Below are 23818 nucleotides of genomic sequence, written 5' to 3'. Positions count from 1 at the left end.
GTATTGGAAAAATAAACCCGTCCTCCTAGATTTTAGCACGTAGATTTATAAATATATAGTTGTATTTTATAAATATGGAAAACCCTAAGTTTATGATTAGTAGTAGATTTATAGCTATATATAACAGAAATTTATAATTACTATATATGAAAATGAATGATTTTTGTGGAAGTAAACGTCTAAAAGTAGAAGATCAACGTGTTTTGCAAAGTAAGAAACGGATTCATCAACGGCATAGATAGAATAGACATAGTGATCATAATAAGCTAACTGACCTAATTGTCAAATACAAGGAGAAACGGAAAACACCATTTTCAATTATATAAGACTTGATTGAAATATGTACACAGAATGAGAGATGGATGGAGGTTGGAGGTGGGGTGTCTGTCTTTATATCTTTATGAAACAGCAATAATAAGATAAGTGATTTGATTGTTATAATGATAATGAGATAACAGAGTTTTGTTGTAGAGGGGGTGGGTTAGGCAAGTTGTGAAAGAGAAATGATAGATATGAGATGATTGATGAAGAGAAAAAAAAACAATGAGTGGGAGCCGGGTATTGGGTTCGGCATCGGAGATGTCAAATATATATATATATATATATATAATTTTGCCAAAAGAGTTGAGATGGATGGATTTATGAGTAATTCATGAATCCCCATTCCCCACTAATTCATTTTTGCTTCTTTTGTTCAGCTGTTTATTTCCTCTTTTTAACTCCATTCGTTGAGGGAGATCAAGGTCATCACTGCCCACCAATTCATTGAATTTCATTTCAAGCGTGTTTTAATATATCACCACTTTTTAATGTGTGTTTTTCTTCTTAGTTATCATGACTGTTATTCATGTTTTTCAAAAACTATTTTTGTTTTTGTTTTTTATTTTCAAAATCGGTTTTGTTTTTTACATGTTAATAGATGATTATACGTCACAAGAGAGAAAGAACGGCACAGAAACGAAAGTGCAAATAAACCAACTAAATTGGATGCTTCGTTGGATTTCTTGGACTGGATTAAACCAAAGACAACAGGAAACTAGCACAAAAGAAAAAAAAAAGAAAAAATTAAAGTCAACTTTTTACATTTTTAGTGCTGCTTTTAAAGGATTTTGAGAATTATTCAATTATATGTGGTGAGTGTTTAGAGTTATATTGTTCTAAATTTTTGAAAAAAATTGTATAGAAGTCAAAACTTTCCATGAACTAAAAAAAATATCAGCCCAAATGGGAAAAAAAAGATCTTCTTTTTGACCTTTTCTCAAGGGATTTCCAAAACTACTTACTATCATGAATTGAGTCAAAGTAAGTAATGCATGCCTGCAAATGTCAGTTTGATGGAGTGTCAAAAGTGTACATGCAGAGAATCTATATTCTAGCTAGGTGAGGGCTAAGAAGAAAATGCAACGAAGAAATTATTTTATGACCCACGTAAATATGACAACTTTGTCTTGTTTGATGATGTAATGTGAACTAGATTCTGATCAAAGAGACGAGTTGATGAAATAGAAACAAAAATACTATCCATACAAAAACGGGGTCATAAAGTGATACCATCAGACCAAAAAAACAAAGAAAAAACGGAAAAAAGAGAAAAAGAGAGAAAGAAATCAAAAAAATCAAGGGTAAAAATTATCTTTATATGCCCCATTTATATATATCTTTGTAAAACTAGTATTGCTGGGATAAAAATTACAAAATGCCCATGGCTCTTGAAGCACTATATTGAATCTTTCTGAGATTGCCTGAAGAAACTCAAATTCTGCGTGCAAACTCATAATAACGAGGGGTTCAAGTGACTCCTCATCCAGACTTGGGGTTCAAAACTTAATGAAAGACCTATATATCTCATACTGCAGCTTGTTTCTTTATTATCATCTTCTTCGTATGTATTGCCATCGGGACTGTTCTTTCTTTCAGAAACTTTGGTCAGCGGGCACCCAGACGAAGATGAGAATAGGGGATGTTTTGTTTTTCATGTAGTTCTCAAAGCTGCTTTTTGTTCTTTTAATAGATGCAACTCGTCAGAGATTAATAGTAATTTGATTAATCTAAGAGGATCTTTAAGCCGGCTATTTTGGTTTTCCGGAACTTTATAATAATAGTAGAACTCCGCACTTTGCAAGAGGATTATGAAGAGAGAAAAAGAGAAGTATTTAACAGGATAATCTCTGTTTTCATATGTTCCTCATAGATGAAGAGATATAAACTGAGTAGATGACTGGTTTCTTTTCAATTAATTAACTGATCTTGACGATACTGGTACTCATCTCTAGTTTCTCCTTTTATTTTTTTTTTCGTCCGGGAAACAATATAGATGCAAAGTTTTAACTGTTATACATCTATCCTTCGAGTTTCAAGTTACTATTGGTACTAAGTTATACCGGATTCATAGCCACTCTGGAGCTTCAAAATTATTGAATGCAAGTACAGTGCAGAAGTTGCTTATCATAGCAAAGAACAAGACGAGGTACCAATAATTTCATGTATAAAGAACCAAAGTTCCAAAATTACAAGTCATACGGCCAGCACCAGCTCAAGCAAATTACCATCCAATCATACTTCACATCTGATTCGACAGGCTTTGCAAAGCAACTGAGCAATTAACTGATGATAAATGACCTGTTGAACAACGCATTACCAAATTTACATCTCTTATTATTTTTCTGACTTTCGAATAATTTTACATTAGAAGAAACTAGTGCCCAAAAAAGGTATTTGGTTAGTAAGGTTCATTTAGTTGCTTCCTCCACGAACAAATCGAGCTGACCCAGTCTTTGCCAGGCCTGAATAATAATCACCCACGTTTGCCACAAACAGTGGATCCCTATCTTCCATTTTGAGCTCGTTGCTACTAACACTGGTGGCATTTCCCTGATCGGTTTGCTCCAACTCTCTCGTTAAGTTCTCCATAGTCTTCTTTAAACTAGCTTTGCTCATCTGCCCTGTTTCCCCTGTTGAGATTCCCACCATTGTAATTTTTGGAAGAAAAGGATTTGGCTGTAAGTTTTGTTTTGTGCATTCTATAGATGAAGTGTTGGTTCTAGAAGATGTATTTTGAGATTGGTGATCTCGCTTTAACCATGGGTGACTAAACCAATCTCCAAAAGGAAATCGAAAATCTGGTCTCTGCCCGTGTTTTTCTAAACGCTTATCTTCCAATTGATGATCTGAAGTGCCATTATCTGATCCAGAATTGGCAAGGCAGCTGGTTGACTCGGAAGCTCTTAGAAAAGATGCTGCACTCCTGCAAACAGAATGAACACATTGTCATTATAGCGCATTGATGATGTATCAAGAAAATTCATATTTGATCATTTCATGAACATGCCACCATGCGTCTGGATGAGTTTTCAACACACTGCTGATTCTTATGTCAAGATCAGAAAATGGTTGAAACATGAAGTGTAAGGAAAGTTCAATGATCAACTTGTATAGAAATGCAGATTCTATTCACATGAGACATTAAACTGCTAAACCTACATGCCCGATGTAATTGGTAACAAGGAATTCTGATCCTCAAGTGAAGGCATGTATCATATATTACATAAATCTCACAATGCAAGCCGTCAAAAGTTGCATAAGATATACCTATTCTCAAATGAGTCAACCATGTAAGGAAATTTTGGTTGAATGCCAGTAGCTTTTCGCAACCACCTATTACCCAGAAGTACTTTGTCAACAGCATAAAGAAGCTGGATTTCAGCAGCCTTTGAAATGACACTTAAGGGTATTCCCGGATGGCCTATCTCATCCAGCACTTCTTGAACCTGAAGACATACTATTGTCAATCCAGAAAATAAACCACCCAAATTTATGAAAACAAAGACAGTGCACACAGACTGTTGTTTGATTTAATAATAAGCATTAAATCCTTATTTGAATTTTATTTATTTGCACAAAAAAACAGACTGTGAATTATTGATGCACATGAGAAGACAAAAATTAAAGTCATCATCCTATTACAAATTTTTAACAACTTAAAATAATTCTAAATCCCGTGAAGACAAAAAATTGCAGTTCCAGAGTTAGTCAAGAATGCTGAATAAATATATTAAAAGAATAATAATAATAGCAACCACAAATACTTCTTAATCTCCAAGTTAAATTTACTGCCATCACTGCCCTTCCAGCTTTCAGTAGCATACAGAACAAAAAGATTTAGTACCTCTGGAGGCTCCCATACACTATCTCCAATCTCTTCAATCACTTCTGCTGCCAAGTTGTCGTCAATTACATCACGTCGGCGCTGCATATGTCGAGTTTGAATTAAAGTATGGAAGTGCTGATCAACAGATTCTTCAAGAATGCTATCTAGCATGTCTTTATCAAAGAAGTATGGAGTGTACCTGATGAAAGAAACAGTAACACTCAGCATCAGATACATTGCAGAGGGGTATAAGAATATTTTAAGATGAATTGAGCAACTGAAGAAAGTAGGGCTTATATGAATAATGATGCAATAGAGTAAGTCCCCTTGAATAACAGGATACCAACATATTTATCCATTCTAAGCATGAATATGATGAAGAGCCAATCAGTCAGGCTCTCAATGTACCAAAAATTATAAAATTGAGTCAAATGTAACCCATTCAGCTGGGTCTCGCTATAGAAAAAGGTTTTATACAGTCCACTGACTGTAATTGTTAATCTTGTTTGTTTTATACAACAGAGAACACACCATTTTATTCCATCTGCTGTAGCTATTGCAATATCCAAATTTTGAGCACTGAAAACAGGCACTCCATCAATCCTTCTTCTCCCATCACTCTGTGGAATTGTCTTTAGAAGCTTGTTGGCTGCTTTGACCTGAGGGAAACAAATTTTTCTTTTCAAAATGAATCCCAGCACATTACAGGAGGCATATATTAAAAAATAAAAAGAAACACATTATAAGTACATTACCTGTTTCTCGTTTGGAACAAACTGAAATAAGTGAGGTTTATCCTGCATAGCACATAATAAAGATGATTAAAAGGAATTTGGTGAATCTCATAAAAGGAAATATCATCACAAACAAATGCAAGCAAGGTTTTCACCATAAATTAAAAAGAACATAAAGAAAATAATCCAATGAAGAAATTCATAATATAAAGGTTTGACATGTGCAAGAAGTTGACTAAGTAAAAGACTTAATAAAGTTTACACCTAGGAAAATCTGGTATTTTGTCTATATGTGGGTTTACATGTACTTTTCAGGACCAAAGCAAAATTGCCCATATGACTTTTTGGAGACGTCACTCAGATTAACATTATCCCAATCCCGACAATTTCTGATGACTACACGAATTGTGTTTCAAAATTGTGCTAACTTAAAGTAATATAATCTTAGTTAGAATTGTCTCCCTACATAATTTTAAGGCCAGCTTGAACCATTTTTTTCTTCAAACCAGTGCAGTCATTTGCTTATATTTTCCCAAGGCTGCATCATGCTGCCCATAAATTCTAACCAATGCACTAAATCATTTAGAATGAGTAATGTATACTTCTAAGAGCCATTCAAGAATATCACAGAGCAGGCAAAACAGGTCTATACACATACTATCACCAAGACCAGAAAAGATGCTCTCATAATGTTTATATGAACCTCCCAGATTATTCTTTACTTGGTCCAATTTTTGGGGTTCCCAAAGCAGAGTGCTCAACCCATTTATCTAAAACATCATTATTTTTAAAAGCTTCACAGAGACTTAAGTATCCTATACCACAGCACATGACAACACTAACACAACAATGAATGGAAATCGCATCCAAAAATGCATTGAAAAATGGCAAAGAAAATGCAGTTTGATAATCTAATATCTTCAGTAATGTGATATTGAAAAGGGCAGTTGAGCTGAAAAACACAGGTTCAAAAACAATTATCCAACTTGAACATACAAATAAATATAATGAGTGTCCACTCAAATAAAGTGAGCAGTACCTTAAAATGCTCATAAGCCAAATCAAGACGGCATGCTCCCACCACACCACTAGGAATATTTAGCTGCTTAACATATGCAACTGAAAACAAAAACGTAATCAGAATGCAAGATATTTTCCAGCAGGGGAGAAGTTAGGTTGATTACAATGATCATCGTGAGGGAAATAACAAAAAGGAAAAGGACAAAATAAATGATAAGATGACCCAAAACAGACAGACCTAACATCTCCAACAATCATCAACAAATCTATTCAAAGGTGAAGACCTCTAATAACTTGAGTTTGTAAATTGCCTTTTTAAGATCAACTCATTGGATAAAGTTCCAAAACACCAATAGAAGGAGTTAGTACTAAAAATACCAATAGAAGGACGTAGTACTAAAAATTTGTGAGAAAATTTAGCATAAGGAAGCAATAACCCAGGAGCGTATTAAATATTGGTATTGCAGGACGTGAGATGATAAAAATGGGCAAAAAAACTTAGCAATTGTTAAATCTCAAGTCATACCTGCGTCACCTAAATCCATGAAAAAGCGAAAGACAGGGCCTTTCCTTTCACTCTTAGTAATTGTTGCAAACATCTTCTTTAGCCACTCAGGTGTTCTAGAAATCAATACAGAATTAGTCAAACACTTCTAAAATATGGAGAGGAATTGAGCAAAGTAAGATACACAACACCAAATACTCCTAATGATACTACCACAAAGCTTATACTCATTGCATAGGGGACTCAAGGACCAGAAATAAGTATATATATATACAAACATAACTAATCAGTTTTTTTCAAATACCTTGGGTCCAGACCTGGATACATTCGTCAATGGCCAATTTAAATGACCAAATGTATTAAAACAAGCTAGGGTGATATTAAAACAACTTCAATCCTCATTCAGAAACCAATTAGGATTTCTTGTTAAAATGTGAAGCGAGTCTTGATTCTTCTTGTTCTACTTTGTCTTGAATTTGATGAGGAACCCTAAATTCCAATAACACTTCTATCAAAATTTTCTTATGAAAATTGGTAATATATAGCATCCATTTTGCAACTTTCTTCCCTACAAGTAAAATCAAATTGAGCCACTACACTCCCTCCCCACTCCAGTCAATGACCATTGAGAAATTTTTTTTACAAGTATAAAAAGCAGAATCATAAAGCCTATAAAGCATCCAACTGCAACATAACCAAGCTTCTGCCTTTGAACTAAACTATGATATCAAATAACAAGTTCTAACGAGTAATAACCTAAACACAACATTGACTAGAGAAACACATATATACACGCATACATGACACGTAAGCATAACGGTAACTGTAAAGACTAAAGATAAGAGATAAGGCGAAGAGGAAAAAAGAAAAAAAAACCTTTTAGAAATGAAGGGAATATCAAAGTGAGTAGAGACAGCCATGAGGCCGGTACCAGAAAGGTCGCACATGCTGAAAACCTGACCCACAAAGGCGGGCCCACCGCCCTTCCCATTGGAATTGATTCCAGAAATCCTGACCGTCGATGGGAAGGACTCGGCGGAGGAGACGCCCTTGGCGTCGGATTGGGGAGAGAGTGAGTCGGGCTGCGTGGACTCGGGGGGTGAACGAACTGAAGAGTCGGTGAATTTAAGAGGAGGGAAAGAGAGCTTGGAGGAGGGAGTGTAAGGTTGGGAGAGGAACGGCGGCGTTTTATTTGGAGGGGAGAGGAGAGAAAGGAGATTAGTGGTAGTGGTATTAATGAAAGTGGCTACGTTGTGGTGGAGAGGATTGGGTTCCGTAGAAGAAGCCATGGTTGATGGTTAAGAGCAGAAAAATTTGAAAGAGCAGGATTGCGTTTGGGAGTTCTAAAATTTGTTTGGACTTTTACAGAAGGAAAGATGGTAGATGGACTGTGGCTTTCGTTATTACTTATTATCAGGGGATTTTTTTTTTTTTTCCCCCCTTTCTCTAATTATAATTATAATAAAAATAATAGAAATAAAAAGTAAAGGGAAAATTTCATAAATATATTAATTTATTAAGTCATAAATTTTAAAAGCTCGTTAATAACAAAGAGATTTATAGTAAATTAATATTATTAAGTTATAAAATTTTAACGGTTCACTATTAATAAAAGGATTTATATTTTTTTTTCTAAAATCTTAAATTTTTTTTTACTAAACTATAGACACTTGCACAAATGGACACTTCTAATCGCCAATATGCAATTTCAGAGTAAGACAGATTCCGCATAAATGAAAATTAAAACATAATTTAGACATAAGCTGAAATGACAAATATATCCTCGAGATATCACAGGTCAGAATCGGAAACCAAATTCAACCCTGCGCTCTTATGTTATATTTCGGATCTCATAAGCAAAACCCAAGAAAACTCTCTCTCTTTCTATCTCTTTATAATTCCGCGCCATCGCTCGTACGAGCGTTAGCGAAGCAGATCGTGATCTGTTTAATTATCCATATCATTGCCTCTTGCAATTTCGAGGTAATATTTATTGTTTAATTTTTGATGTTTTTGTGTTTATTAATTAATATTGAATGCTGAATTTTGATGTAAATTTTTAGCTGATTTTATGTTTCAGTTCTGATATAATATTTTCCAGTAATTGCAGTTTTTCACTGATTTTTATACTGTTTTTTCATGATTAATTATATTTATTGATCAATTTCTGTTTATTTATCCTTGATTTAATTTCTTTTACTTATATAAAAATTAAGGAATTCGGCATTCTTTCTGCCAAAGAAATAACCTTTAATTGGATATTAATAGCTATTTTAATTATAAATAATTGACTATTGGTTTTTATGATTATTTCGATTGGATTGATTTTCTTTAGTGAACTTGAATCCAGGCAAGTGCTTAAAATATGCCAAAAGTTTTAAACTAAAGGTCCATTTTTTAATCATATATATATATTTTTTTGTAATGGGATATTCAGTGGAATTTGATCCACCCTTCAATTTTCAACCTTACTCCTCATAAATGGTATCCTTTAATGTTTTTAGAATATGTATAGGAAATACTCATGTGTCTGAGGAAACACTTGAATTTTGAACGTACTCTGGAGATGTATACCTTTTGAAAAATTCTAGCTTGCATCTTGAGTTGGACTTAGGTTGTGATGTGTCAATTGAGGAGTTCTAATGAGGACATTTTTGGCAGGAACAGCTACGTTTTAGACGTTGTTTCTGGTAGAAGGTCACGATGGCTGCTTCTGAAGAGAATAGTGCATTGTTCCCAATTTTCATTTTGACAATAATGGCCCTGCCTTTAGTGCCTTATACAATTCTAAAGTTGTGCCATGCTGCCTCGAAGAAAATAAAGAGCATTCACTGCCAGTGCTCTGAGTGTGCTAATTCAGGGAAGTATCGGAAATCTATATTTAAGCGGGTTAGTTCCTTTATTGACCTTTTCTGTTTCTTGAATATTCTTTGATATTTGATTTACCCATACCATTCACTTCTGCAATGTATTTGATTTTTTTTTTTTTCACAGATCTCAAACTTCTCGACCTGTAGTAACTTGACAGTAGTCCTGCTATGGGTTGTCATGATAGTACTCATTTATTACATTAAAAGTATGAGTAGTGAGGTAACGTTTTTCTCAAAATTTGAACTAGTTCCATGTATGATCACTTGATCGTTGTGCTTCAGTCAAAAACTATGTTACATATGTATTCTAGTCAATTGGATTTTTTTTGGGTTCTTACATAATACCCATTTTTCTTGCATGCTTATTATTATTGTTATTTTTCTCTTCTTTTCATGTAGATTCAAGTGTTTGAGCCATTCAGTATACTTGGATTAGAACATGGAGCTTCAGATTCAGATATAAAGAAGGCCTATAGGAGACTCTCCATACAATACCATCCTGATAAAAACCCAGATCCAGGTTGAAGATGTTTGAGTTCTTTTGTTTATATGGATGTGACTAGCTGACCTTGACTTTAACAAGAAAGATGAGGTTTTATATATCAACCTGTGCTTACTAGCCATTGCTTTTTATATTTTCAGAGGCCAATACATATTTTGTGGAGTACATATCTAAGGCTTATCAAGCTTTGACAGATCCAATATCACGTGAGAATTTTGAAAAATATGGTCATCCAGATGGCAGACAGGTAATGATCAATTTATCATGCTTTAAAAACCATCAGTAACTAGAATTTTATTTCCTCTGAGAATTTATCAATAATCCTCTTGAAGCTAATACACCAGTTTGTTGATGCAGGGATTTCAAATGGGCATAGCTCTCCCGCAGTTCCTGCTAGACATTGATGGGGCATATGGTGGCATACTTTTACTTTGGATTGTTGGAGTTTGTATTCTCCTGCCATTGGTGATAGCTGTTATTTATCTTTCAAGGTCATCAAAATATACGGGAAACTATGTAATGCATCAAACACTGTCAACATACTATTACTTCATGAAGCCTTCTTTGGCCCCAAGGTACTTATTTCTTCTTATTATTTTCTTTCTATTATTCTTGTCCTAAAACAAGTTATTATATTAACTATATATATGTCAAGTTATATATGCGCTGCATATATGGTAATTGAATGATGAAATGTGTCAAAGTAACTTTTTACTGGTGAGAACATGCATTCATGCATCTCTGAATTTTTGTGTGGCATTTATGAAAAATCATGATCATTATGGTTTCTGTGCTAAGCCTGTATCCAACTGCACTGATATTAACATACAAAGTCATGTTATTTTGATCATAAGTGCCCAACGATAAGCTGATTTCAGCTTTTGGCTTAGAAGTCATCCATACTCTTTGTACATATCAGTTTTTGAAGTTAGATGATGCTCAAGATTGTATATGTTATCTTACTGTTAGTTTGGAAGCATGAGTAATGTCCATCTTTGGGAAACAACTTAATAATGTTTCATAGTTATTCATTTTTTTGGATAAATCATGTGTATTTTACATATTTATGCATATTTGTTTTCCTTTTGTTATACCTTGATTATACAGCAAGGTTATGGAAGTTTTCATCAAGGCTGCTGAATATACGGAAATTCCAGTCCGTAGGACTGATGATGAACCTCTCCAGAAGCTTTTTATGTCAGTCAGGAGTGAATTGAATCTGGATCTTAAAAACATTAAGCAAGAGCAAGCAAAGTTCTGGAAGCAGTATCCTGCCCTAGTTAAAGTAATTTTGTGAACTCTGATTTAGCCATATTGAGCCAATTGCAAAATGTTATTTAAACCTTTTGTGAGGGTTCACATACTTACTTCTGCAAAAAATTTTCTATACAGACAGAACTGTTGATTCAGGCTCAATTGACTCGTCAAACAGATGCATTGTCTCCTGCTCTGAAAGGTGATCTCAGGCGTGTCCTAGAACTTGCACCTCGCCTACTTGAAGAATTGATGAAGGTAACTTTTGCTAATTGTGGATTATGTTCTCCAACTGCACATGATTCATAATGAAGGTATTTAATACTGTAGCATCTTTTGTAAGCCTGCACTATTGTCTTCGTATTAAGAATTTTGGTAGAACGACCTTAAGGCAACAAGATGAATCATATGTGATGAGCTTGCTTTGATTAAATTAGTTTCATGAAAGAGAAAAGGAAGTTGATTTTATCTTCAATCAAATTTTTTATTGTTTTTGGAGATCATAGATCTTTCACCTATGTAGCATTTTTTTTGGAGCTTCAATTGCTTGTCTCCTCACTATCCACTCTAGAGATTTATGTTCCAAATTCCAATTGGACATCCTTGTATATTATCATTGGACATTTTTGTGGGGCATCATGGAGGGTATTAATTTTGATAGGGTGTGATGAGAGGAATAGGTCTCTTGTTTATTAACTTCTTGTTTCAGTTTTGTTTTTTCTTTTGGCAAATGTTTATTTATTATTCAGTGAACTACTGATTTTTGTGTATGAGGTATTTAACTTTGAATAACTTTTTGAATGTATGTTACTTCTCTTGTGCCACTCTCTGACCATTTGTTGATGACATAAATCTATTTGGGCTCTGAGCCTCTTTGATGTTATTGCTTAACTCTCTGCAGATGGCACTTATTCCACGCAATGCTCAGGGGCATGGATGGCTTAGGCCTGCAATTGGGGTTGTTGAGCTTTCTCAATGTATCATTCAGGTGCTTAGTTATAAAAACTAGTTATTAATCATCTTCATAATAGCATCTTTTTTATTTCTTTTAAATAGCTATTAACAAAGACTAATTATTTATATCAATTATTTTCGCTGTTTTCATTCATTTACGATTGCTTGGGTTTCTAATGACTTAAATATAATGGACAATGTATGTAACCACTATAATCACATTTCAAGTTCCTGATTAATATTAGTTTGACAGCATTTTATACATCATGTACCCTTACTTAAATCTAATTCTGCCTAACTTAATGGTTCCTTCTAAATGTCTAGTATGCCTGGTGGAAAATATTGTTTTCCAATTTGTTGGTAATTATCTTGTTAATTTTAAAGTTGCTAGTTTGCACTAGACACTATTATACTATGGTTGTCTCATATCTATAATCACTATTTTGTGTCTTTTTGGTCGAGAACAATTTCTTGTTTGCAGATTTTGTTTCAGAAACATTTCCGCAGTTCTTTGAGGAAACATTGCTGCATGTGTGTTGCTTGTTATTTGATATTAATACATTCCTTTGTAGCTTGTTATCCAAACCTTTTTGTTATTTGGTCATATCAAAATTACGATTTCTGTTTGCCTTAATGGACTTGATGCAGGCTGTTCCTCTTAGTTCAAGGAAGGCTACTGGAGGATCCACTGAAGGTAATGCACCCTTCTTGCAGCTGCCATATTTTAGTGAGGCTGTTGTCAAAAAGATAGCTCGCAAGGTCAGTGCCTTAAACAGTGTGTTTAATTGTGATATAGCAGAAATTAATTTTTTAATTCAGCCTTCCGTTGGCTGTCAATTTAGCAATTTATATTTTAGCATTTATTGCTGCTCGCGTCATTTTAACAGCTTTTCTGCTTTGAAGGAAGATATTCTGATGCAATTTCTTCCAATTGGTTTAACTATAATACTATGTTTAGCCATTCTTAAGCTATTAGAATATTTTTATTATCTTGGATTTGACTGGATTAAACCCAAATGAAATTTCTTGGCAATTGACTAAAGAAAATGAAAAGTTGCATTCTACATTTGTGCATATTTGTATATAATTACCTTTTATGTTTTGTAAGATTTCCAAACATATTTATCTTTCATTTCAAGCAATGGATTCTGAGTCATATAGATGGGCTATGGAGTTGATTTTTTTTCTTCCTTTTATAAGCCTGAACGACTTGTGGACCTTCTTATTGAGACAAAATTGTAATACTATTTTAACTAACTGAATTAAGTGCATTATTTCGCTATGTTTTATGAGTCATTTCTTTTGATTTTAATATTAAGAGTTCTTGACTTCAATTGCAGAAGGTGAGAACATTTCAGGAGCTCCGGGACATGACCCTGCAAGATCGTGCTGAGTTGCTCACTCAAGTAGGTGGATTTTCCTCTGCAGAAGTTCAGGATGTTGAGATGGTATTGGAAATGATGCCTTCTGTAGCAGTTGAAGTTACTTGTGAGACTGAGGGTGAAGAGGGTATACAGGAAGGTGATATTGTCACAGTTCAAGCTTGGGTAACTCTCAAACGTGCTAATGGCCTGACCCGTGCCCTGCCCCATGCCCCATACTATCCATTCCACAAGGAAGAAAATTTCTGGATTTTGCTTGCAGATTCTGTCTCAAACAATGTTTGGTTTTACCAAAAGGTTAGTTTCATGGATGAAGCTGCAGCCATTACGGCAGCTTCAAAGGCAATTGAGGAGACTAGGGAGGGTTCAGGAGCTACTGTAAAGGAGACAAGTGGTGCTGTTAGGGAAGCAGTTGAGAGGGTGTGCAGTGGCTCCAGACTGGTGATGGGAAAGATCCAGGCCCCAGCAGAGGGTAATTACAACTTAACTTGCTACTGCCTGTGCGACTCATGGATAGGTTGTGACAGAAGGACAAACGTGAAGGTTAAAGTTCTGAAGCGAACTCGGGCTGGCACTCGTGGTCTTGTGTCTGATGAGGGACCCATTGTGGAGGATGGAGCTGATGAGGAAGAGGAGGATGAAGAAGAAGAGTACGATGATTATGAGAGTGAATACAGTGAAGATGAGGAAGATGAGAAGGATACAAAAAAGAAGGGTGCTGCTGCTAATGGTACTGTGGGTAAACAGGGAGCAAAACAGGAAGGTTCAGGCACAGATGATGAGTGAAACGAATAATTTGGTTGATCAATTTAAACAATAAGTCTTTTTTGTATTTTCGTATATTTAATTTTTTTTTTTTTTTTTTTTTTTTTAAAATTGGTGAAAGAACTCAACAGCCATCACCTGGGTTTTAGAACCCATTTGAGCACTTTCAGTTAAAATTTTCACATGACTAGCATGATATACTTCTAACGAACAATTTTTTACCCCCAATTTTTATTTTATCTAGTTAAGCATGCTTCGAATTTTAGTAGTGACCATTGTAAGATCAGCCACTTCTAGTGATATTACAGAACCATCTTTTAAAGTACAAGAATTGGCATTTTTGGCCAATGATACAATTGCTACAGCTTTTGTTGCATGATAAAAATACACAGCAAAGGGATACTGAAAAAATGGTGTTATTTGTTTTTCGATATTGCCTGGTTATAGATTGGTAAGGATAAGTTAAATAGGATTAAAGTTTCTTTTCCAATTGGCTTCTCTAATTTTTTATTTTTTTTGTTAGATTAGAAATAACGACCATGGCCAGCAGTTAATGCCCGTTATGGGCAACTGAAACGAAGTGCTTACACTAAACAAGCATACAACAATTGGACACCTGTGCTCAGTTCTTCTACGTTCTAACTCATGCATTTCCGTACGTTTTGTTTGATCAACTGTGTAACAATACTACAATAGACATTCTACAGAGTCCATTACATTTTAGTGATGACACATTAACACCCAACTTGATACCTGCAACTGTCAACCAAAAAGGATTGGGCGGGCACCCAAATTTCTTAAGCTGCTCTTTCAAGTAAAGGTGTGGGCAGCTTGACAAAGATTATCTCCTGTTTTACACCAAAATTGTGTGATCCAACCGCTGATTTTCAGTACCACTTATACATTTAAAAGAACATATTGCAGTTCCTTCCGACAGCAATAACTTGGCATGTTCACAGGAAACACCAATTCCAACCAAAAGTGTAGACAGAGATTAGTATGATATGATCAGCCAGTGACTATCATGAAGAAAGGTTAGCTTCAATGTTTTCATTTGATATTGCTTCAGCTTCCTTGAACAATTCAATTCTATTTGCCTCAGCTTCCTCAAACAATTCATCTGGATTTACCTTGCCTTCCTCAAATGATTCGTCCGGATATGCCTTGGCTTCCCCATCTAATTCATTTGGATTCTGGTTAGTTTCCTCATTCTTCTTACTGATGCCTTCAGTAGCACAATCAAACTCATTCATAGGTTTTGCTCGAATCCTAACACGTTTTCCTCTGATGTAACGATATTCCCATCTAGGTGGTGGGTATTTCTTCTTTAATTTCTTGTACTTGTCCAACATACCCAGCTTTTGGAAGACATTCCCCATCATAGAAACAATTGAAACATTTGGTCGTACATAAAGCTCCTCCATGTCAGCAAATACCTACGAGAGTAAACAACTAGGAATTACATTCCCAGACACAGCGGTACACCAGTATGCAATGTATAAACAACTAAAAAATTGAAATTGATCAGAAAAGAGAAAATAAAATTCAAAATTGTGCATCATAGTTGAGATCCCTGAAAAACCATATCAACCAGGACAATAATAAATAAATACGTAAACAAAAGAAAAATAAAATCCTGGAAGGATTGATGATAGTATTACAATAACGGAGCTGCAGTGAATACTCCACCCACCCAACCCAAACACATAATAATAACAGAGATCAAAACTGAGGATCAAAAGCACCAATTCGATATATCATCAGTCACAACAATGAAGAACCAGCACCATACAATCTTGGTAATGGTTAACACTTAACAGAGCAATGATATTTTAGAAATGAGTGTACTAATTGCGGATTTTATCTAGAATCAACATTTCCCCAATCTAGAAACTCTTAGGTAGTATTTTTTATTATATATAACATACATTTGAAAAAGTATTAAGATTAAGGCATAATTCCGACTACTTTAAAAAGTCTCCTTCACAGTAATCAATATAATTAAATCACATACAATCAGTTAACAGAGTTCAAACTTCAAAAAGAGAGAGTTCATGGCAATACCTCAAACATCTTGTCATACATGTCCCTATGATAGTATATGGAAATCATTTTATCAAAAAAAATGCGTGGGGTGCCTTCTAGGTTCTCTGAAAATATTTTAGCCCAAAGTTCTTCGGCTTCATCAAGTCTCCCATCCTCTGCTAAAGCATTCAGTAAAGTAAAATAGGTCCCCATTGTTCTCCCTTGACCTTTGCTCAACATCCATTTTGTTACCTACAACAATTCCACTGCATATGTTTTATTGAAATCTTTAATACAGACAGCCAGTAAAAGGAAAAGAGAAAAAATTAGCAAGTTGTTAATACCTGAATTATCCTCTTCCATTCTTTTTCATTCTCAAGAGTCTTCAATGCTTTCTTCACCGTAACAAGAGGAAACTCCAGTTCCCAGGCAATAAACGAATCAAGAGCCCCGTAGATTTCCTCTTTAATATTTGACAATTCCTTTATCTACATAAGCATCAACTAAAAGAGATTATTATCTCCAGAAGCAAATAACGTCAACTTCAGGTTGATCAATTGTCTTTAAAAATGTTCATTGACTACGAAAATAAGCCAAAACATTTTGAACCAACCAAAAGGGCAATCTTCAAATTTATCAGTTTCATTATTAAGTATAGGCAGGCAAAAATACAAAGAAAGAAAAACAAAAAGAGGAATAAAATTTAGGATAACATACACAAGTAACAAGCTTCGCGGACTTGGAAATTGTCCCAATTCTGTTTCTTGTTTTCCATACCCGAGGATATCTTGGTCTCGGACCTTTTGCAGCACATACCTGAAAATTGTTATCAATTTTATAGACAGTTAATATGATATCCAGGAACTACGTGACCAAAATATATGAAATTGAAAACCTTCTGCTTCTCATACTAAATTTCACTTCATTTACTTCTCTCTCACTCTTGCATTCAAATGAATCAAACGACAAATTCAAGAGAAATCATTTCATTCCCATTAAGAAACAAACATTGTTCAGTGAAATTTAACTTCTAAAGGATACACCATAACTACCAATTACTTGAAAACCTTACCACGACACTGCTGATACTCCTGGAACTCCTGGATGATTCCAAGCTTTGAGTAAAGAAGGGCAAAGAGTATCTCAAACAAAGCATCCTGTCAACGCAAGACAAAAACTTTATTAGTTCTTAATAGATTAACTCCCTCAAGTAATAGTTAAATGAACCAGAAAGAAACCTTTTCTACAGCATAAGGGATGTACACTTTTCACTACTGTAAACTAAACCCAAAACAGATTTTTCTATGGGAAGAAAAAATTTCAACTTTAAATTCATAGTGGATATTTTGAGCTGTAAAACAGTACTTATCACTCACTTTCAAAAACTCCTCTGTCTGATTACTGAGAAAATAAATGTTTTCTCATTGCTTGAATCCTGAGCGAGTTGAAGATGTTGCCGAGACCAGAGAGGATGAGTGATGAGTCGAGGGAAGATTTTTTTTTAATAATTTAAGTATCTGTTTTTCCCTATGATTTTTGGGATTTTCTCTCTGAATTTATTTTATTTTGTATTTTCCGTCACATCCAAACAGCTGAAGTATGGTAAAAACGGTGCGTTTTCACTCGAAAACAGTATGTTTAGTTTAGGACCGAAATAAATATCTCTTGCCATACTTAGTGCTTACCCAAAAAACAGAAATATCTCTTGCCACGTGTAACTTCAAACATACCCGATTGTAGTGGGAGAAACAGTTTAGTGTTGCACTTGATTCCTACCTTGCACCTCATCCTCGCACGACCTCTTCTTGAGCTAGAGAATGCTTGTGCATCACAAAATCTCCTAAGCCTTTTAAAGAAAAAAATAAAAATAAAAATATTTGAAAAAATGATGATGATGATTGAATCAACCATGGCCGCCCGATTTCCCGCCGGCGCTAATTTCTGTTCCTCCTCCGCCTTATCTCGTAACTCTGTCGTTGTTAATATTAACATTTCAGTTTCTGTTTTACTTTTCTCATATTTTCTCAGCAACCAAACATAGCTTTACATTTTGCAATTCCTAAACATTTTCGATTGTAGATTATCGTTCCATCTCTAACTCGGAGGAAGTTTCCGGTGTCCACGTCACCTCACGCCGGCTTGCGCACTGTGGTTGCTTCAGCACTCCTTGGTACTCTATCTTATTCTAACTCTTTATTTATTTTTTATTTTTTTCAATACGCTTTATCTAATTGCAAGAGATTAATAGAAAACGAAGCATTAGAAAAATAAAACTTGGACTCCTGAAAGAACACATTTGGGAGTGCTTTTGCAGAAAGTGTTTTCTGCAAAAGAAAATAAAAGCGCTTTTGCAAAATGGCTTATCAAGTACTTTAGCTCTCGAAAATGGTGCTTACTAAGTATTTCTGAATAAAGATAATCATAGAAGTGCTTTCGATAGTATTCAAAAGCACTCAGAAACAAACTATTAGTTTCTTAGTGTCTTGTTAAGAGTTATAGATGTTAAGATGGCAATGAATGTGATGATTAACTTGCAGGAATAAATTTCAAAGATTAAATGGCAACTCCATCGTGAGAAGAACTAGTCTTATAAGGAACAGGACTCGAGCATCAGCCGAGTATTTGGGCTCAGCGTCAGATCCTGTGAAGCAGAATGGGAGGCCAAGGTATCATCCTTTTGAGGACATTGCAGAGTCAACGTCAGAGAATAGTGGGGACGCTAGACTAACTAATGCAGAAACTACTAGGACCGTTATTGAGGTATTATATGGAGTTGACTCGGTATAAGAAACTCTGTTAAACCTTTCAATAGATAGACTTCCAATCATATTGATTTAGAAATGTTTAGACTACATTATTAGATTGGATCTGATGATGATAATCTGCATATTTAGATGTCTTACTAGGATACAATGCTTGAGCACTGTACTTTCAAACTGTCAAATAAAATGCGTTTGAAATCAGCCTCCGGAAACTCTTTGTTCTAATAAATGCCTTAAATTCACGACATTTATAAAATAGTCTGCATTGCTGTTTTCAGATAGTTTGCATACCTAATGTTTCCTGTAGTGTATCGTGGCCAGGTGAATAGTAAGGCAACGTTGATGATTACAAATTTGATTAATGATGAAGTCGATGATAACATTATTTGGCCAGACTTGCCTTATGTAACTGATGAACATGGAAGTAAGTCAAGTATATAAAGTTTGTCACTCCCATGTTTATTTTTATCAGTTTGAGCTTGAAATCCTTGTCTGGTGAACTGAAGCATTAGTGTAATCTGGGATGTGTTACAGATATATACTTTCAAGTGAAGCATGAGGAGGACATTTTGCAAAGCCTAACTTCAGAGAATAACATTATGGTATGGAATTTATTCTCCTGGATGGCATGCACACCTGTTACGTGCTTGTATGTAAAAGCACTAACATAGACATCACAAACTGATGTTTGGATGATGTAAGAGCTTGATTTTTAACATAAAAGGCAGAATAATGTTGTCTAGCCCGGCAAACAGAAAGAATATGCACTGATAGAAAATTCACTATTCTGGTTTTGACCGGGTACTCTTTTGTATTGTATTAAAGTCATTTGGAAACACAATTATATTGGTACTGATACTTTTACAATAATATTTTAGTTCACTGTGATTTGTTAGCACATATGCATTCTAATACCCCTTGTTTGTGTGTTTCTCATGGCTTACTAAGTTCATATTCAATGCAGCAAGTGATAATAGGCTTTGATACTACGGAAATGATCAAGGAGATGGAGTTACCAATATCGGGTCCATCAGAAATTGGTTTTGGAATTGAAGAGATTGAAGGTGAAGATAGTGATGTTGAAGATGATGAGGAGGATGAAGGCGAGGAAGATGACAGTTATGATGATGTGTGTTTCCTTTTCCTTATAAGATTTATTTTGGATTTACCCTTTAAAAAAAATGTTCTAGCTGTGTAGGATGACTCAATATATTTAAAGTTCTTGTTTCCAGGAATGGGATAACGTTCTTGAGGATGAAGATGAAGATGAGACACTTAGAGACTGGGCAAAATTGGATACTATGCGTTCTTCTCATCCGATGTATTTTGCCAAAAAGCTTTCTGAGGTAATTGTCCGTTGCAAATGTTTGATTCTTTGTCTGAACAAATGGAAATAGTTTTAGGAAGATAACCTCAAATTCATGTGTTTGCCATCATTGCATTTACTAATATTTCTTCATAGTTATTTTTATGCGCCACCTTGCGCCACCTTGTAACATCTACTTCATGTAAATAAAACATAATACCAATTTACTATGGTGAAGTCTTTAGTGAGCTTTTCTTTTCTTTCTTTCTTTTTCTTTTTATGGCTACATACAGGCTGCTTCAGATGATCCTGTAGATTGGATGGAGGAGCCTCCAGCTGGATTAGCTATTCAAGGCTTCTTAAGGCCTGCCTTAATTGAAGAACACTCTGACATCCAAAAGCATATATCTGGCAATCAGTCCCATGATGCCGATATTGATCAGGTCGGGATAATTGTAGAAAATGAACCAGAAAATCTTCATATAGTCAATGGTCATAGGCATGGATCAGAGTCATCCAAAGACAATTCGATCTTAGAAGAAGAGTCAAAGAAGGTTGATATCCCAATGAATGGGACTTCATTTTATAAGTTGGAGATGATTAAAGTTCAGCTCATTTTGGCTCACGGATACCAGGTATATAAAATGTTTCTGTATTTATAACTGTTTTGTGGCATGAGATAGTTTTCTTGTCAAGTTCTGTTTAATGCAGAAACATGTTATATTGACATCTGGAAGTATAACATCTTTGTCTGGATCATGGTATTTACTCTTTCATCAGCAAGCAGAATGGAATGCCGGTATAGTTCTTAGAAACATGTTATTATGGACATCTTGATACATCTTTTTAGCGAGGTTGCTTCCTCGTTTTGGCACTTACCTTAATCTTGCAGTTAGATCATTCTGACATTTTGATAACTGAAATTAGTTTGATAGTTCAGGCCCTAAAATCAGGTCATTTATAGAGTTTTTTTTCCCCACTTGAGCATTTTTCTCATTTGTTGTACTTGAGAAATATGAGGAGTTACTATTATGGTCTAATGGAGATATGCACATGGAATTGTTAATCAAGAGAGAATTGTTGCCCCCTTGTTGCTTTGGATGATCTTTGTACAATTATTTTAATATGAACTGTTGCTCCCATATTAGAAATGCAGACTTTGATAATTGTTTCACTCTGCTTCTCCATAGGCTATTGTTGAAGTAGAAGACGTCAGGACTGCTCAACCTGATGCTATTGTGCACTCAGCAGCCAAAATTATATCTCATCTGAAAGCTGGTGGAGAAAAGACCAAACAAGCTCTCAAGTCTTTATGTTGGAGATCCAAGGGTATTCAAGTGGAGGTAATAGAATTTGCTGATTGAGTTTCTGAAATCTTTTGGGCAAATGAGTAGATAATTTGTGCAAATGATTGAACTGTTGTTTTCTTTGATATGTTGGGTTACATTTAGTTCTATCTGCTCTTAGGTGTTGGAGGTGGGCATAATTCCCTAACGGCTGCAATTTTTTGTATAATTTTTGGGCATTGAACATGTTAGACTTTGATTTATTTTAGAAAGAATGGAAAGGGCTTAGGTTGTCCTCAACTGTTAAAGATAATCATGCTTTCTACCATAGAACATGTTATACTTTGATCTTTTCATGAAAGTTTTTGAAAGGGTACGGGCTATCCCGCACTGTAGAAGGTCATATTGCTTGTTACCCTCTATTGCATGTAGGCTTTTCCATATTAGAGAAGATTTTACCATATTTTTTCACCTTCCAAGTAATTTTAAGCCCATTTTTAAGATTTGTGAAGTTCTTTAATTGATTTAATGACTAATTTTCTTTGCAAATTACATCAGGAGGCAGCACTTATTGCTGTAGATTCTCTTGGATTTGACTTGAGAGTTTGTTCGGGGACACAAATCCAGACATTGCGGTTCGCATTTAAGACACGGGTATGCCACATAATTTTATGCTTCTTTTCAATATCTTTTGCTCATTTTTGGTGGGAAAGTATATTCCAAATACTGCAGTCTGCATTCAGTGTCTCAACTAGATATTGGGGCCTTTTAATAATATGCCTATATAATTGGACAGAACTGAGTATTTGACTCGTCCATCAGACCACCCATGTTTTGTTGTCACATTCTTAACCGTTACAAACTTACAATACTTATTATTGTGATTCTACATCGACTTATTATTGTGATCTCCCATCGGATACAAATTGGTTGGGTCATAAATTTAGGGAGGGTTAGCACTATCATCATATCAGTTAGTGTTCTGGATAATTAGCAAGTGCCCGAGCCCGAGCAAGAGCAAGGATCTAGATAAATTGGATGATTCCGGTCAAGCATAACATCAGGCAGTGTTAAAGTTTTCTCTATATGTCCTTTGCTATGTTACAGTCTTCTTTCTGAATAGAATATCCAATGTCTGGAAATTGACTTATGGGTGCCAAAAAATTTCACTTTACAGGCTACGTCAGAGTATAGTGCTGAGAGGCAGCTTAATGACCTACTATTTCCAAGGATCAATCCAAAGCCACAAAAAAGGAAACAGACAGACGTTACAAAATGAATGCTTGCACCAAAATCTAATTTATTTTTGGATGTGCTTTGTACATTATTGGGCCAGATGTTGATTATGGCCAATTTATGTATTTACTGAATGCTAGTCCATTCTTTTCCTAGTGTTACCTGTGTTGATTAGCCCCTCGTCCATGTTCAATTTAGTGCAGCAGGAAATATAAAATTATCAAGCTAAGTTGACACTTTTTGCACATAATTATAATTACTAAAAAAAAAAATTACTTTTATACTTTTGGTTATTCTTCAATTAATCAACTCCACCAAATTTCTCATAATATCTTCCTATTTTTATCACCCCATTTTCAAAAGCGTCAACTAAAGTATTTTGACTGCTAAGTAAATTTACAAATTTTTGTTTTCATATGCATGTCAAATTTTTGGTTGTCGGGTTAACGGTGCCGGTGAAATGGCGTTAAGTTACGGTGACGGTGTCTGGCGTTAAGTTACGGTGACGGTGACGGTGACGGTGACGGTGACGGTGACGGTGACGGTGACGGTGACGGTGACGGTGACGGTGAAATGACGTTACTTAACGGAACGACGAATTGACTTTAACAGCGGTGGCTGCAGCATGCCGTCAACTAACAGTAACAGCGAAGTAGCGTTAATTAACAATAACAGTGAACTGCCGTTAATCACCCCACCGAATTTCGCAGAATATCTTCTTTTTAAATCACTCCTTTCAATACACCAATTAAGTTCTTTCACTGCCAAAGCTGTGCCTCAAATTAGGAAATAAATTTCAACGGATAAATTAACCTATACTGAATGGCTATTCCATCACTAGAAGTCTATACTGAATGGCTATTCCATCACTAGAAGTCATCAAGTCTTTTAGTCCTGAAGTATGAATTCGAAGAACTATAATCCGTTTGGGATTGAACCCCAAATTTTTTATTGTTGAGTTTCAGTCGTAAATCCTTTATTCAGAACTGGATAGTAATAATAATAAAAAAAAAACCTGCATTGAAGCAAACTTTTAAATGGCAAGAAAAGATATATTTCATACATGCGAA

The 23818-nt window shown here is 35.0% G+C and overlaps 4 protein-coding genes across 5 annotated transcripts; 2 read left to right on the top strand and 2 right to left on the bottom strand.

The window, feature by feature from the left end:
* Positions 1-2468: 2468 nt before the first annotated feature.
* Positions 2469-7765, bottom strand: LOC116128051. The gene is made up of 8 exons (XM_031413721.1): positions 7283-7765; positions 6428-6522; positions 5921-6000; positions 4903-4944; positions 4679-4806; positions 4166-4346; positions 3589-3767; positions 2469-3244 (listed from the first exon to the last, which is right to left on the bottom strand). Exons 1-8 carry the CDS (start codon positions 7693-7695, stop codon positions 2734-2736), a joined length of 1629 nt encoding a protein of 542 aa, XP_031269581.1. The 5' UTR covers positions 7696-7765; the 3' UTR covers positions 2469-2733.
* Positions 7766-8232: 467 nt separating this feature from the next.
* Positions 8233-14401, top strand: LOC116127934 (dnaJ protein ERDJ2A-like). Of its 2 annotated transcripts, none has more exons than XM_031413585.1 (11): positions 8233-8389; positions 9068-9295; positions 9401-9496; positions 9676-9796; positions 9919-10025; positions 10136-10353; positions 10886-11063; positions 11171-11290; positions 11934-12020; positions 12635-12745; positions 13327-14401. In XM_031413585.1, exons 2-11 carry the CDS (start codon positions 9110-9112, stop codon positions 14152-14154), a joined length of 2052 nt encoding a protein of 683 aa, XP_031269445.1. In that variant the 5' UTR covers positions 8233-8389; positions 9068-9109; the 3' UTR covers positions 14155-14401. The 2 variants fall into 2 exon arrangements, with proteins under 2 accessions (XP_031269445.1, XP_031269446.1); XM_031413586.1 differs by having other exon boundaries at positions 8239-8389; positions 9074-9295.
* Positions 14402-14754: 353 nt separating this feature from the next.
* On the bottom strand, positions 14755-17703 carry LOC116127941 (pentatricopeptide repeat-containing protein At4g21190). The gene is made up of 6 exons (XM_031413598.1): positions 17535-17703; positions 17231-17315; positions 16876-16974; positions 16503-16646; positions 16198-16410; positions 14755-15569 (listed from the first exon to the last, which is right to left on the bottom strand). The coding sequence occupies exons 2-6, from the start codon at positions 17312-17314 to the stop codon at positions 15156-15158; spliced, it is 954 nt and encodes a 317-aa protein (XP_031269458.1). The 5' UTR covers position 17315; positions 17535-17703; the 3' UTR covers positions 14755-15155.
* A 259-nt stretch (positions 17704-17962) lies between these two features.
* On the top strand, positions 17963-22882 carry LOC116128011 (uncharacterized protein At3g49140-like). Its single transcript, XM_031413682.1, has 11 exons — positions 17963-18122; positions 18238-18328; positions 18696-18918; positions 19242-19344; positions 19455-19522; positions 19885-20049; positions 20153-20266; positions 20520-20861; positions 21417-21569; positions 22071-22166; positions 22690-22882. Exons 1-11 carry the CDS (start codon positions 18044-18046, stop codon positions 22789-22791), a joined length of 1536 nt encoding a protein of 511 aa, XP_031269542.1. The 5' UTR covers positions 17963-18043; the 3' UTR covers positions 22792-22882.
* The last annotated feature ends 936 nt before the right edge of the window (positions 22883-23818 follow it).

The sequence above is a fragment of the Pistacia vera genome, unplaced genomic scaffold, assembly GCF_008641045.1.
Source record: "Pistacia vera cultivar Batoury unplaced genomic scaffold, PisVer_v2 Contig196, whole genome shotgun sequence".
Classification (NCBI taxonomy): domain Eukaryota; kingdom Viridiplantae; phylum Streptophyta; class Magnoliopsida; order Sapindales; family Anacardiaceae; genus Pistacia; species Pistacia vera.
The sequence above is the reverse complement of the archived record's forward strand: the minus strand, read 5'-3'. Positions and strand labels throughout refer to the sequence as shown.

What these genes read in the sequence shown, in the direction of transcription:
- LOC116127934 (XM_031413585.1), top strand. Translation starts at nt 9,110, where the DNA reads ATGGCTGCTTCTGAAGAGAATAGTGCATTGTTCCCAATTTTCATTTTG. An exon ending in AGTATCCTGCCCTAGTTAAA is followed by an intron (nt 11,064 to 11,170) that starts GTAATTTTGTGA and finishes TTTTCTATACAG; the next exon opens with ACAGAACTGTTGATTCAGGC. An exon ending in TACTTGAAGAATTGATGAAG is followed by an intron (nt 11,291 to 11,933) that starts GTAACTTTTGCT and finishes AACTCTCTGCAG; the next exon opens with ATGGCACTTATTCCACGCAA.
- LOC116128051 (XM_031413721.1), bottom strand. Translation starts at nt 7,695, where the DNA reads ATGGCTTCTTCTACGGAACCCAATCCTCTCCACCACAACGTAGCCACT. An exon ending in ATTCCCTTCATTTCTAAAAG is followed by an intron (nt 6,523 to 7,282) that starts GTTTTTTTTTCT and finishes ATTGATTTCTAG; the next exon opens with AACACCTGAGTGGCTAAAGA. An exon ending in CATGGATTTAGGTGACGCAG is followed by an intron (nt 6,001 to 6,427) that starts GTATGACTTGAG and finishes TTTTGTTTTCAG; the next exon opens with TTGCATATGTTAAGCAGCTA.
- LOC116127941 (XM_031413598.1), bottom strand. Translation starts at nt 17,314, where the DNA reads ATGCTTTGTTTGAGATACTCTTTGCCCTTCTTTACTCAAAGCTTGGAA. An exon ending in GGAGTATCAGCAGTGTCGTG is followed by an intron (nt 16,975 to 17,230) that starts GTAAGGTTTTCA and finishes AACAATTTTCAG; the next exon opens with GTATGTGCTGCAAAAGGTCC. An exon ending in AATGGAAGAGGATAATTCAG is followed by an intron (nt 16,411 to 16,502) that starts GTATTAACAACT and finishes GAATTGTTGTAG; the next exon opens with GTAACAAAATGGATGTTGAG.
- LOC116128011 (XM_031413682.1), top strand. Translation starts at nt 18,044, where the DNA reads ATGATGATGATGATTGAATCAACCATGGCCGCCCGATTTCCCGCCGGC. An exon ending in TTTTGGCTCACGGATACCAG is followed by an intron (nt 20,862 to 21,416) that starts GTATATAAAATG and finishes GCTTCTCCATAG; the next exon opens with GCTATTGTTGAAGTAGAAGA. An exon ending in GGTTCGCATTTAAGACACGG is followed by an intron (nt 22,167 to 22,689) that starts GTATGCCACATA and finishes TTCACTTTACAG; the next exon opens with GCTACGTCAGAGTATAGTGC.